We start from the raw sequence: 20496 nt of genomic DNA, 5'->3' as shown, positions 1-20496 counted from the left end.
CAGCAGGAGTAAGGAAGAAGACAGTGGAAGTAAATGCCTTTAAATGTTGGTTGAATAGCGGTAGAAACAGGGTCTGTGAATTTTAGACTTGGAGGATTACAATGTCCATCAGGGTAAGAAAAGAAGTTACTCTGCATTTTGTGTCTTTTTTTTACCCAAAACCATCCAGATAGTTTCTGGGGGCTTTGATTTGCTGCTGTTCCTTGTTCTATCTTTGATAGGAACCTGAGTCATCTTGAACAGTTTTGTTCAGGTAATCCCACTTCTAACATTTGAAAACCATAATGGCTCTAGTGAGCAGGAAGGATGCAAGCTGGTGGTAGCAAAATATGTCATTACTGGTTTCTAAAACTTAAAATTATGTTTGTTTCACTATGAGTAACAGTGTGTAGTTGTAGCTTTTAAGGAAGCTGAGAATGATATTTGTCAATTAGAAATCCAAATTTCTAGTGGTAGTGGTAAGATGGTATCTTGCAGTCTATACCGTTAACACAGCATTAATTTTCTTTCACCCTTCCCTCCAAATTTAAGTTTATAAAGCATGCTGGACTGCAAAATTATTTCTGCATTGCAAGTCACGACAAGGATGTTTCTTCTGTGAGACAGTGTCTTCAAGCTCTGAATACTGACATTCATTATCTTAGCTCAGTTGTGTTCTGCTTTTGCCGTGGGAAATGCTTCCTATCAGTTCTTTCTTGATTGTCAGGATAGGACAGGAAAAAAAGTGAATAGTACTTTTTCTCAGTATTCCTTATTCTATTTATTTAAAAATATTTTTATTTTTAGTACTTCATTGCGTTCACCTTTTTTCTTAGTCAGGTTATATCATTCACATCTGCAGTGGGACATTTAGTAGGAAAATAAAACATAAGACATGATGAGGAAAGTGGATGGGCATAGGAGATTTTAGGTCTCAAGTGTCACCACGTTGATATCATGTACGAGAAATCAGGTGGGTATTTTTGCTTCTTAACAAATGTGAAAGCCTGTCTTATTTTTGATTGTTAAACCAAACAAAATTTTCAGTGAGTTGTATAAATGTCAAATTAAATATAATTGCCTGTGTCTTCAGTGGTTTTGTCTCAAGCTCTAACAGTCACCATGGAGATTACTTTGCGTCTTTTGTCATGTTTCTGAAGTCAACAAGGAACTGATGAGATTAGACAGTATTTCTGCCTCATCATTTAATGAAACTACTGTTAAAGGCCTTTAGTCTCTTCCTGCTTCTACAAGTTTTGTTAATGCATGTGGAACTCCTCTGAGCACTCTGTGTATGCATGTATAACATGTATAGACACAATAATGCATGTAGCAAATAGTTTCAAATTGCTGCATTAATAAATTGGAAAAAATCACTAGTAGAGTTGGGCTTTTTTTGTTGTTTTAAGTGTATTTGGTTTGTGTGGCAAGTTTCGGTAGAGGAGTTACAGAGGTGGCTTTTGTGAGAGGATGCCAGAAATTTCCCCTGTGTCCAATAGACCCAATGCCAGCCAGCTCCAAGACAGACCTGACAATGGCCAAGGCCAAGTGATTTGGGGGTTGTGGTAGCACCTCTGTGATAATATGTTTAAGAGAGGTGGAAAAAGCTGCACAACTACAACTTCAGTGTGTGAAAGAAGTGAGAGTATGTGAGAGAAACAGCTCTGCAGACACCAAGGTCAGTGAAGGACAGGAGGAGGTGTTGGAGCAGGAGAAGAGTGTGAGGAGTCTTCCCTCTAAGGAGGAAAGAGCGACAGAAACAGCATGTGATGAACTGAACACAACCCCTATCTCCCTGTGCTGCTGGCTGGGAGGAAGTAGAGAATTCTGGCGTAAAGTTGAGGCCTGGAAGAAGGAGAGGGGTTTTAAGATTTGGTTTAATTTCTCATTATCCTACTCTAATTTGGTTGGTAATAAATTAAACAAATTTCCCCGAGTTGAGTCTGTTTTACCCATGATGGTAATTAGTGCATGATTTCTCCCTGTCCTTCTCTCAGCCCATAAGCCTTTCATTATATTTTCTCTTCTTTGCCCAGTTGAAGAGGGGGAGTGATAGAGTGGCTTTGTTGGGTACCTGGGTCTAGCCAGTGTCAACTCACCATATTAAGAGATGTATTTCAATGTTGGGCTTTTTTGCAATAAATTCCTTGGCAGCTCCCCTCTTATCTTGCATCTAGTGAAGTGTTCTTAGGAAACCAGATGGATCATCCACACCTGACTTCTCTGGGAAGTCTTCCCCCTGCCCCCTGTAAATAAACTGCTTCACCCACATGGAGAAACCTATTCAAGAGAGAACTTCTTTTGACCTCTTCAAGAGAGGTCATAATAGTTTCCTTCTTCCCCCAGTGCAGCTGTGAGAGCAAGGCATGAAATAAAAAGATTTTTCGTAAAAGTATCATTTGAGGTAGCAACAAAAAGGGTGTTGTAGAGTGCAGCTAGTTGAATTTCAGGATGTAAGTACCTTAATGTTATGTGTCAGTGAGAGTGAAAGACTATGGATCTGTGAAGTTAAGTCTGTAAAAAGTCAACATAGCTCCCCTGTCCAAATGTGGATGGTATATCATGATATGAGATATGATATGACTTTATCCAATCATGGCTGGAGGTTAGTGCAGTCCTCAACACAGTCTGAGTGTGTAGTGTTAGAGTTACAACCTTAAAAAGACAGAATTGCTAACCATCTGTCTTGCTGTGAATGTCTCATCAGTCCTATGCAGGCTGTAAGTTGGGTATCTCTCTTCCATACTCAAATCCCTAAGCCACCAATACCACTTGGAGCAGCAACCAACAGCACATGGACAAACAAGCATGACTAAGTGCCAAGTCTTAGGTTCCAAGGGAACTCTGGAGGTCATCTTTTTCAATTCCCCCTGCTCCCATTCAAAGTTGGTCACTAAGTCACATTGCTCAGTATCTTGTCCTGGGGAGTTTTGTATACACACAAGAATGGAGATCCTGCAGCCTCACTGGGCAACCTGTTCCAGTATTTGGCAGTTCTTACAGTGTTTGGGTTTTTTTTTCCCCAGAATATCTAATTAGTTTGCTGTATTCCAACAAGTAATGTGCTGTGTAATAAAAGCAACATCTTTTCCCAACAACCCATGTGTATGCTTATCTGTAAGAGAGTCAGAATATATATGTTTAATTTCTTTTACTTAGTAAATTATGTATTAATTACAACAGAATTCTGCATCTTTATCCTAATTCTACTTACTTTATCCTAAGTAAATAAATTCTCTTACTTTATCCTGAATAAGCCAGACGTTGATCCATGATACTAGAAAGAGAAGGAATTTTTACAGGATGACTGTGACATTTTGCTCAGGTAAGAAACATAGATCATATAATGTTTTCAGATTTTCATTATGGCTGATACAGGGCCAAGTCATCTAGGTTCCAGAAGGATGAACTGGACTGTTAAATTTGCAAAGAAAGGGAGGAGGCTTGACTTCTATTTCCCTGAAGCCACCTGAGAAGCCTCTATCTACTCATCTACTTCTGAGACTAAAGAAGGCACAGTAGTTTTGGAGATGCATGGTGTGAGCTGCATAAGATGTTTGTCAAGGTAAATAAGTTACCTGGCAAGTTAGCAGATTCGCTGGTTTCCTTCAAAGATGCCTCAGTAATTTTGTTTTCCTAGAAATCCTGTATCAATACAAAACAAAGTAACGTAGACAAACAGAACACTGTAGAACACTAACAGATGAGAATTTCTGTTCTGATTACTTAATAGTTATGGATCTCAGTGCCTTTACGAAGTGTCCATTAATTCTCAAAACCTCCAGGGATGGTGACTTAACCACTATCGTGGGCAGACTTTTCCAATGCTTCTTTCAGTGAAGAAATTTTTCCTAGCATCCTATCTAAACCTCCCCTTGTACAGCTTGAGGCTGTTTCCTCTCATCCTGTTGCTTCTTACTTGGTAAGAACACCCACCTTGCTGCAACCTCCTTTAAAGTATTTGTAGAGGGTGATAAGGTCTGCCCTCAGTCTTCTTTTCTCCAGACTAAACAACGCCAGTTCCCTCAGCTGCTCCTCATAAGACTTGTGCGCTAGACCCTTCACCAGCTTCGTTGCTGGACATGCTTCAGCACCTCAGTGTCCTTCTTGTAGTGAGAGGCCCAGAGTGCAACGCAGTATTTGATGTGCAACCTCACCAGCGCTGATCATTTCCTGCTGGCCACACTGTTTCTGATACAAGCCAGAATGCCGTTGGCCGCCTTGGCCATGTGGGCACACTGCTGGCGCATGTTCAGTTGGCCATTGACCAACAGCCCCAGGTCCTTTTCCACTGGGCAGCTTCCCAGCCACTCTTCCTCAAGCCCATATTGTTGTATGGGGTTGTTGTCACCCAGGTGCAGGACCTGGCACTTGGCGTTTGGTTGTCTTCATCCTGCAGCACTGAATAATCTTAGGATGAAAAGCTTAAATCACTGAGCATTTCTGAGAAATGTGACCTCTCTGATAATCTCAGTATTCTATCATGACCTGAGGTATTAAGTGGAAATATAATTTTGACATGCTGGCATCAGCATATGTTGTTGAGATATCCTGCAGTATCACACACTGCAGTGGAGTTTATTCAGGCAGAGTGTTTTTTGTTCCCGTGTATATTGCATTTGTGCATTTCAAAAATGGTTAGATAAAATGCAAGTAATCCAAGCCAAGTCATATTTTGTCAGATTAGTGGTATTTAGTTGATTTCTGCGTTGTTTTAAGGTGCTTTTGTATTGAAAACATCACATTTCACACCGTATTTTTGTTCTTGATTTCAGTCTTATTTGGAACAAGTGGTTCTCCGACTTGCAAGATCACAAAACAGGGAAGTCTGTCATTTTGCAAGCTCTACACAAAGAAAGAATTGTAGTTTCACCCCAGGAGCATTTAAGAATAAAATAAGATCTTAGTAGTTCTATACTAATCTGCTTGGGTGCAGTTCAGTTGATAACTTCAATCTAGGCAGTAGTTCTTTCCTTGGTTTGGTAGCTGCTAGTTAGTGTGGTGCATAATAGATGTGGAGAAGACCAGAAAAGATGACAAATGGGTATAAGGAGGAAAGGATTTAAAAGAAAACCAAAACCAAAAGCAAAACAACCAAAAAAGCCCCAAAACAAACGAACAAAAAAACCAAGCAACAACCACCCCCCCCCCCAAAAAAAACACAACAAACCAACAAAAAAACCCACAAAAAACAACCAAACAAACAAAAAACTTGAGCTACTAAGGGCTTCTTGTAAGCTGTATTCTTACAGGTAATGACCTAGTGAAGGGATTGCCAGTGGTACTTGAAACTAGATGCTACGGTGGAATATAAGCAGTAGATTATGGAACTTGAATTGGAAAATTTAATACGGTATGGTGCTGCTCTAGTTAGCCAGGTGATAAAAGCGTTTGTTAAGTAGAAAGCTCTGGAAGACATTACTAATAAATGGCCTCGTGTTTCCGAATATGAATAGTTCACTGTTAAATCCTGCAATTCTCTTCACCAGTAACTGTCCATATTAATGCCTGAACAACATTAAAAATCTGTTTACTTTCTACTGATGTGTAAAATTCCATGTGTGTTTATGGCAAGTAGTGCAGTGTAAAACCAAATAAGCAGAACACCTGCACCACAGAAAATAGTTAATTTCTTTTTCCTAAAGGTTATAAGCATTGCAGACAACATATCAGATTTTTGGTTTATTGGTAACACTGTCTTTAAAGCAACTACATTTGTTCTTACAGAGTTAATGAAAAGGTGTTTATTAGAATAGGAGACCATTTCCCTATAACTGTGTCTTGTTTTCTTAGCCTTCTCCAGGAACTGTGAAAATGCCTAATGTTCCCAGTACCCAGCCAGCAATAATGAAACCAACAGAAGAACCACCTGCTTATACACAAATTGCAAAGGTTTGTCTGTAACTTTCAGGCACTATGATCCTTGCAATTAGTAATTATTTAAATACACTTCTGGAATAAAGTCTTCCATAAATAAGCATTGTTTTCCTAATGATTTATGAAAGTTAATAGCTGTCTTGAACTAATCGGTTAATGCATGAATTTATGCAGTATTAGGTCAGTCTTCATAACTGGAGATGCTTAATTATAGAGAACAGACTTGGAATATTTATTTTGTGTTCATATTTCTTACCAATATCTAACAGTGCTTGTTTTGTTCAGGAGCATGCCTTGGCCCAGGCAGAACTGCTAAAGCGTCAAGAGGAGCTGGAAAGAAAAGCAGCTGAACTCGATCGCAGAGAAAGGGAAATGCAGAGTCTCAATCAGCAAGGGGGTATGTATGAAAAAAAATACTTATATAAATTGCATAAATTTCACTTTTTCTTAGAAAGTGTTTTGGTTTTACAGTGACATTGTGAAACAGGTCAAAGAAGGGATTTTATAATCTCTTCAGGAAAATAAAATTGCACTGACAGGCTCGAGGCATTGACCACCTGTCTAGGAAGCATATTCCAGTGTTTAACCACCTCCTCTGTAAAGAAATGCTTCCTAATGTCCAGTCTAAACCTCCCTGGTGCAACTTTCTCATGTGTCTGTCACTGGATACCAGTGTGAAGAGACTGGCACCTTCCTCGCTGCTTCCTCTCCTCAGGAAGCTGCAGAGAGCAGTCATATGCCAGGATCTGGGAATGGGGTATTGCTATTCTTATAAGGAAGAGAATCACAAGTGATTCTGTCCATTCATTAAATCACTTTTATTTTCTCAGTATTCTTTTCAATCTCTATATTAAATCTCTCTAACTCTTCTCCCAGATAATGACTTTTGGTAGTTTTTTTCATTTCCTTCTCCATGTATTGCCCTTCATCTAATTTCATTATGGTCTAAATTGATCACTTTGCTCTTCCTGGCTTTTGGCACACTTTTGTTTATCTATATCTTAAGGAACATAACTCTGATACCCCATGCATGTATCAGGATATTTCTGAAATGGTTATTTGTTATTAAGTTGGAGTTGTTAACTTCAAAGTGCTTGAGGAATCCATGAAGAAGAATTAAAGTCTGTTGCTTCCTATTCCAGCTAGTTCATTTGGGCATGCCTGAAAAATACCTTTCTATGCTTGTGGGACACTAGTTTGAGGGTGTCTGCATTCATAGTGTAGGCATGCCATTGAAATTTTGTTAATAGACCTTGAGGTGTTAACTTGTGTTGAATGAAGTAACTCTGAGCTAGCTCCTTGTTTATCAAGATACAGTCTTTGAATGTGAGTATCCAAAGTGTATGTAGAAAAAAATGCACTTGTTTTTTGTTCTTAAACCATCTCACCAAGCTGTCTTTCAGTCTTTGTTGAAAATTTTGAAACGTGTACCACAGCAGCGGGAAACCACATGAAATACAATTCTTAAACCGTAATCTGATTTATTATAAGATGCAATTTTTCCGTAACTCTGTCTTGAAACAGAGTCATGAGAGAAGTAACCATATACTATGGAATGAATATCTGCGTTAAAAAAAACTCCTGGGTTCTGGTAGCCAAAGTTATCCACACACATGTGAAACTTATGAATAAAACAATTCAAATGAGTCCAAATGCTTATCTCTTTCTACAATACAGAGATTAAAACTGTACTCGAAAGACTTCAGGAGTTTTTCTGTTTTACAGGTAGAAAACATAACTGGCCACCTCTTCCTGAGAATTTTCCAGTAGGACCTTGTTTCTACCAGGACTTTTCTGTAGACATTCCTGTAGAATTCCAGAAGACAGTAAAGATTATGTACTATTTGTGGATGTGTAAGTATTTTTTTTTTAAATATAAAACAAAGTTCTTATTAAAACTTGATGATACGTACCTACTACTTTTGCAGGAATGAGAAATTCTTTTAAATTCAGAAGTCAAATGCTGAAGTGAAATCTTTTTGTTAGCTTCAATTTTTAAAGTATTGGATTATTTCATAGAAACTTCCATAGAAAAAGGTGAATTATTCTAACACAGTCTGGTTTGAGTATGTTGCAGTTTTCTGGTTTAATATTTCTGCTGTTGTAAAATGAGCTTTGACCATTTCTTAACTTCAAAATAAATGTACTTGTTTTAAAATCAGCTTCTGTATTAAGAAGTATAATTCGCAATCAGTGTTAATAGACTTATGAGTTTAAGAAGTCTAATATTCATTTACTTTTATATACGTACATTTATATAGTTTAATATAGTTTTTAGTCTGTAGTGGAGTGGAGACTTAATATGATTTCAGTCCATTTAAAAAGTAGTGTAAATTAAATTAGCTAAAGACCCTATCCATGTTAAAACTGTCCTGTACATCAATGCTCTGCACCATATTAATGGGGTTGATTTTGCCCTCATTCAGGTACTGTGTTTTGACTGGGGAAATGCTGGATGAACCAAATGTGCAAATGCCACAACATTTGTTTCTTCTGCCTTGTCCGGTGTGATGAGGGCCTAATAATTATTCTGACACTGAGGAAAGATTCTAAAAGTTCTTCAATGCTTTTAATAGATTTTTAGCATACTAAACAAATGTAAATTTCAGAACTTTTCTAGATTTTTTTGTCAGGGCTTCAGATTTAGTTAGCAAATCTCTTTAATTTTACTTGTTAATCTGGTAATTTTATTACTGTGATTGAACCACATAATTGAAGCACATAGAATAAGCAGTCAGCATTGAATCAAGTGAATTTCACTTCCTCATAATCCACAGCTTTCTCTAGTCATTGCAGGGTCATTAATCTTCAAATGAGCAACTAAAACTACTGTAGAATGTGTGACTAGTTGCTCTCATAAATCTGACAGACACTTAAGATTTAGATGAAATCTAATCAAGTTGTGATCTAAGTTGTGCTTTTACACTAGCATAACGGATTTTCTTCTAGGTAGACTCAGATTTTAATGGAGTCCTCTTGCTCTTTTCCTTCTTTAGCTCTAGTACTCTCTGATTTAGGAATTACTCAGAAGTAAAGGAAAAGGGCATAATAAGGGAAAAGAAAGACAAAATGTATTTCAGGCTAAAGGAAAAAAGACTGAGTACGATACTTCATGCCTTAGGGCTGGCTGCTGAATCAGTCCTTGTGGCTCTTCTTTTTCAGGATCGTATCTACATGGTTTGGTTTTATTTTTCATTAGAGTGGCTGTGCTTCCTCAGTGGAGACAAACCAGCCTGCTTCTGCCTGCTGCTCTACCCTGGATTTTATTTTATTTTCCACAACTTCCTAGGTCATGTAAGGCCTAGGGACTCTGTGAACATAGTCACATTTGGATAAATCTAGCACTGTGTGCTCAGCACTTTGTAAAGTAGGTTAGTTTTCCTCTTCCTTTATAGCAGCTGTAGGAACAAACTTTTCTGTTTCAGTTTTATGTGTGTTGCCGTGGTTAACAGCAATTTTTATATCCTTATTCTCGGTCCTCATGTGTCTGAGGAAACTTTTTAACCTGTGTCAGATCTGTGTGTTCTTTGATGAAAAAACAAGTTTGTATCCCTATGCCATGAATCATCCATCTTTTCTCTATTTGTATCAGAAGTGAAGAGTTTTCTGATTCCTTGGTGTGGTTTTATCTTTGCATGTTTGGGGTTTTCTTCCCCTGGAAATACTTTTTTTTTTTTTTAACTGCTCACATGTATTTTGTGAACTACAGCAGTCAGTTGGCAGTGGCTTCTGGCAGCTGCCTGTAGAGCTTTTTCTGTTCTGTCTTGGTTTTGAGACCATTGCTGTTTTAGTGGCTTGCAGATAGAATGACAGTTTTCCTGACTCTTAAGCACTGAGCACTACTTTTTAGATCTTTCTGTGCTGTTACTAATGAAGTGTCCCATGTCTCTTGACCTGTATCAAACACCAAAAATTTTTGGCTCAAAAGCCTGTGTTTGCCATCTACTTTCCTTGCAGGTTGATAGCATGTACAAAATGAGCAGTACCGATTTTCAAAGACTATTTCTTATTTGAAGTTGCAAGCCAAACAGCTGCTTAATCTCATGGAAAGCTTCTGTGGGAATTGGGTTTGTTACTTTATATAGGTTGTGAATGTTTGTATTTTCTGTGAACAAGACTTTTAAAGGTTTTCAAATTACTTAAATTGTAGATTCTGGTAGAAAAATAATACCCTAATGTGCTAACTTTTATGGTATTATTTCCTTTTAGGAGAGTTTAATCTCATCCATCCTTCTGTCTGAGGATACAATCAGTAGTACATACATCAGTCTGTGTTGATGTTTGTTCTGCCTGTTCCTGAGAACCTCCAAGGATGGACACTTAATAAACTCCCTCTAAGCCTGTTTTAGTGTGTTGCTGTCTTATACTTGGAAACACCTTCTAATGATATAATTTAATTCTCTCTTCCTGTCATTGCTTCTCCCTGTTCTGTCCGCTGCTGTTATGGAGAACACATTTATCCTCATTAGTTTTCTATTTTTGATTAAATTAGCATGGTTTACTCAGCCTTTTTTTTAAGTTATGTTTTCTAGAGGTCTGATTGGTTGCTGTGTCACAGATTTGCTGCTTGGTCCACTCTATTATTATGGGTTTTTTAGCGTATAGTATCAAGAATTTTATAATGTGGACCGCATACAGTATTTTAGCTGAAGTCCTAATGTACTGTGTAGAGAAAAAAACCCCACCTTTACATTTCTGATACCATGTCCTTGCCATGTGCTGATCTAAGCTAGTTTCAGAATGTATTTTTCCCTATGGAAGCACGTTTATAAGGTGTGTTAGCACATGTCTTACACTCGCCCTCTCCAAAAAGAGCAGAACAGACAAAAAGACAAATTTAAACTATGGCTGAAGCCACTCTGTGCTCCAAGGTTGTGTATGATCAGACTTCACAGAATGTTAGGAGTTGGAAGGGACCTCGAAAGATCATCCAGTCCAACCGCCTGCCAGAGCAGGATCACCTAGACTGGGTCACACAGGAACATGTCCAGGCGCGTTTTGAATGTCTCCAGAGAAGGAGACTCCACAACCTCTCTGGGCAGCCTGGTCCAGTGCTCTGGCACCCTCACAGTAAAAACGTTTTTCCTTATGTTCAGATGTAACTTCCTGTGTTCCAGTTTGTCCCCATTGCCCTTCACTGAGCACTACTGAAAAGAGTTGGACCCAATTATCTTGACACCTGCCCTTTAGATAGTTGTTAGCATTTCTAAGATCCCCTCTTGCTCTTCTCTTCTCTGGGCTAAACAGACCCAGGTCTCTCAGGCTTTCTTCAGCCTTTCTTCAGCCTTTCACCAGCTTTGTCCTCACTTTTCAACTGCCTTGTGCCTTCAAACCCCTCTGTTTTGTAGGCATCCTGTTCCCCTTGAGGCAGTCCATTACAGGTTGACAGTCCAGCTGGTTCCTGGAAGGAAGGGCATTCTTTTGTCATGTGTGCTGGTGAGGAGTTTGGTTTCCCAAGAATACTGTCAATAAAACATTACTGAACTGAAACTTACTACAAAAATCTCTTTTCACACAGTCCCAAATGAGACTGCAAAATAACCATCTCAATAATGTGGATGCCAAAGAGCATGAGTGCAGCTTCTGGTCTTTATCTACATTTCATTTTCAGACATTAATGGATTATAATGAGTAGTTAATTAAGACAGGGTATGTGACTATAAGTAGGATTCTTCTGTACAAGGAAGTTTACAATAAAAAAAGGGATATTGAGTCTCAATATTTATTAAACTAATGTAATTTCCCATTGTTCACTCTTATTCTGGCATGAATGGAGTGCCCTTCTTTTTAAAGCCTCAACTGCCTCCACAGCTAAGCTAGGAGAAGGCTCTCAGATCTCTTCACACTGAGTACTGTGTTGGTATAGTTGGAAGTTACTGTCATATAGACATTGCACGTTGAAGACTTCCAGAGCCTTAGGACATTTCAGCCCCCAGGTGCACATTATCTTCTAATAACTTGTATAATGATTTAATTTGAAAAGGCAAGTAGGTGGAAGGTGTTTAAACCTCTTATCCTGAGCATAAAACACCTGTCTGTTCATAAAATGACAAAGCTTCTCCAGCTTACTTAGTGAAGGTGTTGGCTCAGAGAACAAATGCCTTTCTGAGGCTTGCAGCAGGCAGAGAGAAAGGCAAGTGGAGCAAAGGAAGAATTGTCAGTGAAGTCCTGTGTCTTCATCCATAGCTTGGTAATACTCAGTTTTTACTGATGAGATTCTCCGTAACTTCAGTGAAGTAGACCCTAAGTTGCTGGTTTTGTTAAGCTTCTAAGTATCAGTAGTGGGTGTGACATTGCAACCCTCTTCTGCTCTCATGATATGCTTTTAAAACTTGTCCTGTTATCATAATTGCAATTGCAAAAAAAAAAAAAAAAAAAGAAATTTCAGAAAGTTTGAACTCCACCAGAATGTGGCTGTTTTTAGTAATCTGGGGTTCTCCCTGTTTTCCAGTATTGACTAAAGCTTCCTCAATATTTTTCAGTGGAAGGCAGGAATTTGGATTTGTATCCATTGTTGTGCTTTGAAGCATACACATGAATTCTGAAATGAGTTGCTTTGCTGACATCTTGGAACAGTGCTAAGATATGTAGAAGCATTAAATGCTTTTTATTTAAAAGTACAGTTTCTGTTTCTGGCGACTCTTAGAGGAAAATACCATTTTTCTGAGGGCAGTGTTTTTGAATTTCATCATTCATCAGCCTGTCATGCAATGGTGAGGGCATTTAGCGTTAAGACATTTTTCTCGTTAAGTTGACTTAGGACTTATTTAAATACTAGTGAAGAGGGCAGCAAAGAGTTTAAGGAGTCTTCCCCGCCCCCCCCCCGAATCTTGTCAGCTCTTCTGCTAACCTTTCCTTCCAGTAAAATGACTAAAATGTTTTTTTGCACTTAAATAGAGTATCATTGCTGCAAGGAGTAGCTTGTGCACTCTCAGTTTTAAATACTCTACTTTATCATGGTCCACAAGGACAGAGACTGTCCTCTGAGACAGCAAAATGACTCCTGAATCACTGGTTATGGCTGAGCAAAGACACAAATCCCTGTTCATCTTTTAAGTCTGGCAGACCCAACTTTTGTGCCAGATAGCATGAAGGTAGTAGTTACAATGTTTCTTAATACTCCATTATCTTTTTATGTTCTAAGAATTAAATATATTTGAAATAAGCTGTGAAGTTGTATTGCCAATGCATTTTCTGTAGTAGAAATTCAGCAGTTAACCTGTAACGAGGTCTGCCAATGGGCTGTTGAGCTAAGAACAGAGCACCAAAAAGGCAGATGTTTAAGACCAGTGTTATGAGAAATACTTGAATATGCAATATGTATTAAAGAATCTAGAACAGCTTCTTGCAGATTGTTTTACTGAGAAACATTTTTATTAAGTGGGGTTTTTTTTGCTGTATTACATGGAAGACAAAGAGCTTTGCATTTTAAGTTTGGGGTTCTTTTAAATTTTCTTTTCAATTTAGAATCTGTACAGTGCTAAATGTATGATGCATTTCATATGAGTTATAAGCTTGCTCTCAAAAAATATTCGGTATTATCTACATATCAAGTAAAGTATCAATTATTGCAGCTGTAGAAACTATTTTTGATAATTTTAAGTTTGAAAAGGTACTATTTTATGACAGGCTTTTTTCCTTCATCATCTACCTGATAGTACTTGAATTTTTGTGTTCAGTACTTTCACATGTGAATACAAGGTTTGCCTGAAAGTTAAAAAATCTGTTTACAAGTTAGCTTGTTGCTGAGGATCTTGAGAGGGTATTAATTTACTGTCAGCATACTGATGTTTTGTGTAAAAATGCTCAGTTTGGATATTACTTTAACAGTTGTAATAATTTATTGTATAAACATACTTTAATTAAGACTATTTTGCTTTTGCTTCTACAGTCCATACAGTGACACTGTTTCTTAATATCTTTGGATGTTTGGCCTGGTTTTACGTTGATGCTACACGAGGGGTTGATTTTGGATTGAGTATACTCTGGTTCTTGCTTTTTACCCCTTTTTCTTTTGTCTGCTGGTACAGACCACTTTATGGAGCTTTCAGGTAACGACTTCAGCTTGACTTAGGATATTTTAAAACTTGTTGAAATGCAATAATATTCCAGAATTGCTTGATTATCATTATGATAATCCTTTAATGTGCTTTCATTAGAAACAAGTAGTAACTTTGCCATTAATTCAGCTGTATTTGAAACATATATGGCAATAGTTAGGAATATAATGGAATATACTTTAAAGTATTTATAGCTTCTACCATTTACAAAGTATTTGTAGGAAATACTTAAGTTTGTATTGGGCTCATAAAAGTTTTAAGGAAAATTCTAACTAAATCTCTGCTTTTGCATGAAGAATTTGAGTAGGTTAATAGTTAAGAGTATCCTAAGTTTTTAGTTTCCTGAATGAACTTCATAAAACTATACTATAAAAGTCTTATATTGTTAAGTAACCTACAGTGTCTGTAGTTGACATAGACTTGAGTTTTTTAAGAATATGTGAAGCGGGTATACAGTAATGAAAGTCTAGTATTTTTCCTAGCTTTTAGCAGTCTTCTCAGAATTCACGAGTGTGAGGTGTGTTAGCTTTGTGTTTAAGAATAGAATGGTTGATTTGTGTGCAAAATTGAACTTTTATTGGTGAAAATCAGCATGTAGAGATTTTAAGTTCTTGTACTCTTACAGTATTACTTGGGATTTTTTTTTTGCTTACATTGAAGTGATTCAGGGTATTCTCAGTTTAAATGCACTAATTCTTGTAGAGAAAGATTGATGGCCAGAAATTGCTGTTAAGCTTAACCTTTAGACTAAATGAGATGTTTCTTTTTGCTAACCAGGGAAGTATTGCTATATCCACACATCTTTGAGGAATCATATAGTTGAATTTGCTTTTGCTCTCTAGTAAATCCATAGCTTATCTTAGTGAATATAGATTGTTTGGAAAAGGAAAAATACTACTTGCATATTCAAATTCTGGTCAGTTGCACAGCTGAAAATGAAATAGTTATTGAATTGAACTGTTTGAATAAACAAAAGTGAACCCCCTTCTGCAGGAATAGCTATTAATGGAAAAATCTGGTTCTGTGACTTGACCAAGTTATTTCTGCTTTCTTTAGAACTCTGGTAGCAAGCATATCATATGGTAACGAGTTTTCATAGTAGAAAGTTGAGGTCTTACTTATAGTTGGGTTTGGTTTTGGTGATGGTGGTTTTTTCGTTGTTTGGTTGTTGGTTTTTTTTCAGTCTTTTTGTCAGGCTGGCATTTTAGTAATTTTAAACAGCAAACCTATTTTGTGTATTTAGCTTTCAAGCAACAGCTGCTTCAGTATTCTGGTTAGCACTGTGTTTCAGTAATTCCATATTATATTTTATTTACTTTTACAATTAAAATATTTTATTCCCATCCTGCCAGACCTGTGAACTTCAGTCTGAAAGCAGAGCAGAATTCTGTTGTTAATGCATTGTAATAAAACCTCTATGCATAGTCTAAGAGGCCCTGCTGTGTGCTGAACAGAACACCAAGGAATAGTCTCTTGCTGCCATTCTCACCTCTACTAGAGGTGCCAGTGGCAAAAATACTCTATTAAGGAAGGAGCAGCAGCTCTTGCAAATAAACACTCAAAAAAATCACAGAATTAGTGGTATTTCAAGTCACTGTCAACAAATAAAAGCACTTTTCCTTTAGCTAATGCAGAAAAAAAAGATAGATTGGTACTACAATATTTGCTAAAAGTAATTAATTTCCTGGCTGCTTTAATCCTGTTTTTTCCCCTTATTTCAGGAGTGACAGTTCGTTCAGGTTTTTTGTGTTCTTCTTTGTATATATCTGTCAGTTTGCTGTACATGTACTTCAAGCTGCAGGATTTCAGAGATGGGGAAACTGGTGAGTATTCTGATTGCTGTAGTGTCTGTAACACAAACACTCACTTCTGGTACAGCAGCTGCAATCTGGTCTGTGTGTATTTTCAAAAAAAATCTTGCGTTTGATGAAAATGTTACATTTAGCACTCAAAAGAAAAAAAAAGGCATTTTTGGACTGCTCTTAACTAGGAAAAGTTGGTGAAACATATCCCAACAGTGTGAGGTACTTCAGTTATTATTCTCCTATTATTTGAGTCTTCAAGGTCTAATATTTAGATTTTACAAGGAAAAGCCATTGTGAACCAGTCACCATCCTTGGAAAAAAAACCAACACAACGAACTTGAATTAACTAAAAGCACGGTTGTAGTATCCAGCTGGTAGCGTGGAGAGCTGTGACCAGCAGTGCTGTTGCTGGGTTGTGACACTTCTCTGTATCTGTGCTTTTTGCTACTAACCTCCATGCATACGTAAGGCAGACAAAACAGCATTGCTTTAGAACTAGAGTATAAGGAAAGATGCTGTTTTGTTCACTTTTGTTTTCGAATCGGATATTTTGGGTTTTCATAGACATACTGATTGACATTACCAAAATGGTAAAAGTACTTTATAGAGGGCTACCTCTCCAAGTATGTGGAGTGTGCTTTTAAGGGTGCTTGGGGAAGGAGTATGAAAAGTAGATCATCAGAAAATGCTAATTACAGTTTGGATTTTGGAGTTTTGTGGTAGAGTCTGGTTGGACTTAGGGGATATCAAAGCAATTTGAAACAGGTAGAGGAAAGTTTTAAGGTTGTTGAGGTTTACAGAAATTTTTTGCTTTTCTTTCTGTGAAAGACTCTTTTCCATCTTGTTTTATTTCTCTTAAGGCAACCTGGTTTTTATGGCTTCGAGTTCAATACTGTATTTTTCTGTTGGAATGGGGAAATGTAGATACTGATATAGTGATCTTTTCTACTGCTTACTCTGATAGTACCTTCTTCAAAGAATTATCATATTAATGTCAATTGAGAAAGCATCACTGTGTGGATACAAATAAATTAGTCTTCCCACACAAGCTCTGTGTTTGTGTGGCATGGCTTTTTTATATTTAAAGATGTTATAAGCTATCTTTTTAGAGACATTTTCTTTTCCATGAAATCATGTAGTCTTGAATTGATCTGAAATGACAGTAACTACAGAAAAAAACCTGGGAACAAACACTAAAATGTCGATGAGCAACTCTTCACAATTTCTTCAATTCTGCTCAAGAATAATCATCTTTACTACAATTTTTCACAGAGTTTCACTGCATACATTGGGAAAAATAGAAACAAAGCTCTAGAAGCATATTATAGAACCAAAATATGGTTGTGTGAAATTCCCATGACTTGCTCTTCAAAAATATTCAAAGTTGATCAGGACCAGGAGGTTATAAAGCTTCTCCTGATGTGGATACCAGTGATTCATGTGCTGTGCTAGTAAAGTTTGTCTTTTCTTTTTCCTTCAGTGGGTGGATTTCATCTCTTACTGGTCTGAATAAGAGTATTCCTGTTGGGATTATGATGATAATCATAGCTGCACTTTTCACAGCATCTGCTGTTATCTCATTAGTTATGTTTAAAAAGGTAAGATACATACTGTTCCCTTCTTTTGTTTCCTTTCTTTGCTTGAGGTACTCTCTCATGAAGTAGTGGGGATTAAATGATACTCTTGGGGGGGGTGTGCCTTACGTGTTAACAATATAACCTGTTTTTTGCTTATCCTGTTGTGGAGTTAAAAAATGCTGTTTGTACAATGCACTTACTTTCTACAAACTAAAATGGGGAAGGATAGCTCTGAATAAGAAAAACTGGGAGGTAAGCCCAGAGTGACAGGGAAGGTGAATGTCATTGCAGTAGATGAGGGGCACTATCATTGTACTTGTAGATGCCAGGTTGTAATTTTCAGATCTGTGGTGATTCATCAGGCTGAGTGAAGTTTGATTCAAGTGACTGCTCAGTTTCGGCTCTTCCCAAAATTTTTCCCTTTAAAACCAATAGAAGAGGGAGATGCTTGGCAGCTCAGAAAAGGATTTCTATTTCTCTGCTTTTATTATTTTAACATTTTGTGCTCAATTAATGATTGCATAGCATGAAAACTCAAAGATACACAAATTGAGGCAGAAGATGTTTTTGCAAGCAGTGAGTCCTGTATTATGCTAAGGATGCAGCCTGTTCCTGTATTTAACTGTGTTATTTCAGATAATAGATACCATGCACATTTTAATAAAGACGTATAAAAACCTTTTGCGCTGAAACTGTGCGTGCAGCAGGGCGATAAGAAGTTGTAGGATTACATTTACTCATTTCTGGATCCTCCCAAACACATGAGCAAACCAGACTTCCCCACCACACAGCTCTTCGTGTTTGAGAATTTGCTATTAGTCTGCCAAGAAATGGACAGCTCAGTGCCCTTTTTCTCCAATTTTCCACCTCCTTAGGTGCATGGCCTCTACCGCACGACTGGCGCTAGTTTTGAGAAAGCGCAGCAGGAGTTTGCGACGGGAGTGATGTCCAACAAGACTGTGCAAACAGCTGCAGCCAACGCCACGTCAACAGCAGCAACCAGTGCAGCTCAAAATGCGTTCAAGGGTAACCGAATTTTAGGGAAACATGAAAAGTCATCATAGTTCCCTTTGATTGTACTTTATTTTCTGGTCACTTCCTAAAAGCCTACATCAAAATTCACACAGCATGTTTGTTTCTTCTGCAGCTGTGCATGGGTAAAATGGAAAATGTTTGGTTTATTTTGTTACCAACTTACTTATTTTAAAAATATTACCATTCTTGACCCTTCTTTAGGTTGTTGCATTCTAGAATATAAAGCCTTCAGTATTTTATGGAGGATAAATAATTTCAATTGGCCTGAGAATGAACTGTGTTATATCAAATAAATAAATGTTTTAAGTGCTTCACTCTGGTAATTTTTTCACCTTCAGGAAAGCACTTTGGATCTATTATTTTTCTTTGTAAGAACTGTTTTCCCTATTTCTACTATAAAGAAGTGGGGTAGACTGAGAGATGTAGAAAGGTAGGTTTGGCTACTGTTTTTGCAATTTCAGCAGCTGCTGGAGGACAAATACAATTAGGGTAGATACTATGAATTCTTTTCTTGGGTTTTTTTTAGGATAAGTCTTTTGATATAAACCTGTAAGTTTGCATGAATACTGTTGAGTTACCTTACCTTGTTAAAATAGCGTTTTGGTCCTGAAATTACCTGCGCCACTTTATAGCGTTTGTTTGTATCTATTTTCATGGAGTATTCTCTACCTGTGAGAAATTACTATGGTGGATAAACATTCTCTGTAATAGAATGTGTAATGCTGTGTACAGTTTAAGGAAGTTAACTAATGGTTTCAAAGAGCTAAATTATTATATATTTGCTATTTTTAATTTCAGTATTCATGTCTTGGGAGAATCATTTTGCTGGAGAAAAGAAACCAATATTGACTTATAGAACACTAGTTTCTTGTCCCTCTTCCCTTTTCTATGTGCAGTGGTATTTTTGTTGTATTTGGGATTTATTGGGTTTGGGTGGTTTTTTTAATTGTAGATTTGGATTTAACTGTGGTACCAAATCTCTACCCTTGTCAGTCACTCTGTTTACTGCTTGTCCAAAACCGTACATATTCAGTATTGGATTTTCTAACAGGAATAGTGTCCAAGATTGAACTTTATAAGCAATGACATTTAAAAGATACTTGAATTCACTTTAATGTTAACTCAGCCATCTCTCTCATTTGATTTAAACTGGGGAAAAAAAAGCTTTTAAACCATGTTGAGTTGGGAAAGTGAGAAATCTTCATCTTTAACAAAGTTAAATTTTTAACTCATTGAACTTGAGGCCTAAGAGGTTAAATTGGTGCTGTGAAACTGAGCAATCCACAGTGGTACATACCACCATAACATTCAAGAATATAATTGGGTCTTAGTGTAACATGTTTCTCTCCTTTGAAGACTATTTACATTCTTGGATTGCCTCTTGAGTCTTATGCACAATACTTTGGCTGTTTTCTGAAACTATTTTAGAAAATGAAGACAGGAAGGTCTGCATCCCACAGGCTGTGCAGCTGAAATGAATGCAGCCCTTGAGGTGAATCACCTTTAGTAAGACAGCATAACATTTTTGAATCAACTTTCATAGATTCTTTTTCACTACACTGCATTCATAGTAACAGAAGAGCACTACAGAAATGAAAATGCCTGGCTTAATCACTGGGTCAGTGTTGCACTGTTAGCATGAAGTCCCTGTTAGTCTCATTTCTTTTACGAATTTCTTCAAATCCAGCTTGAATTTGGATAAATGTAGTAGTTTCTCCTATGCTGATTTTCATATGAATACTTGCTTCTAAGTGCTCTCTGCATCATGAAATTAAAAGCAATTTAAATATTCTATGTAATAGGGGCTCTGAAATGTCATACTAGCGGACAAGCTAGCATTGAACTTAAATCTATGTAGAATGTTACCAAAAGCTTTCCAGACAAAAGCCATGTTTTTTTTCTTGAGGTCAGGCATCATCCTTAGCAAGTGTATGTCAAGATTTTTCTTTTAACAATCTTTTAAATTTAACTTGAGGGTTCTATCTAGGAACTGTACTGTGGATTACTTCTGAATTTAAGCCATTTTCTTGGATATCTCTTGAATAGGAATCCCAGGGACATCGTCCTTGCAATTTAACTTAAGTTGAAGACTGCATAATAACATACATTACCAGAATATACTACAGAAAAAACCATTAGAAATAAAATCCCATTTGGCAGGGA

At 37.2% G+C, this 20496-nt stretch overlaps 1 protein-coding gene across 1 annotated transcript in view; it reads left to right on the top strand.

Annotated features, from left to right (window-relative positions):
• The window catches only part of SCAMP1 (secretory carrier membrane protein 1), a 20514-nt gene extending 2152 nt beyond the window's left edge, over positions 1–18362 (top strand). The window contains exons 2-8 of the mRNA XM_010187453.1: positions 5773–5871; positions 6142–6253; positions 7582–7710; positions 13748–13907; positions 15638–15739; positions 17202–17319; positions 18174–18362. Of these exons, the coding sequence (XP_010185755.1) occupies positions 5794–5871; positions 6142–6253; positions 7582–7710; positions 13748–13907; positions 15638–15739; positions 17202–17319; positions 18174–18362 (888 nt within the window). The 5' untranslated portion in view covers positions 5773–5793. The remainder of the gene's footprint in view (positions 1–5772; positions 5872–6141; positions 6254–7581; positions 7711–13747; positions 13908–15637; positions 15740–17201; positions 17320–18173) is intronic.
• Positions 18363–20496: the final 2134 nt, after the last annotated feature.

The sequence above is a fragment of the Mesitornis unicolor genome, unplaced genomic scaffold (assembly GCF_000695765.1).
Source record: "Mesitornis unicolor isolate BGI_N332 unplaced genomic scaffold, ASM69576v1 scaffold27166, whole genome shotgun sequence".
Lineage (NCBI taxonomy): Eukaryota > Metazoa > Chordata > Aves > Mesitornithiformes > Mesitornithidae > Mesitornis > Mesitornis unicolor.
Note: the sequence above shows the minus strand (reverse complement) of the source record. Positions and strands in the feature narration are given on the sequence as shown.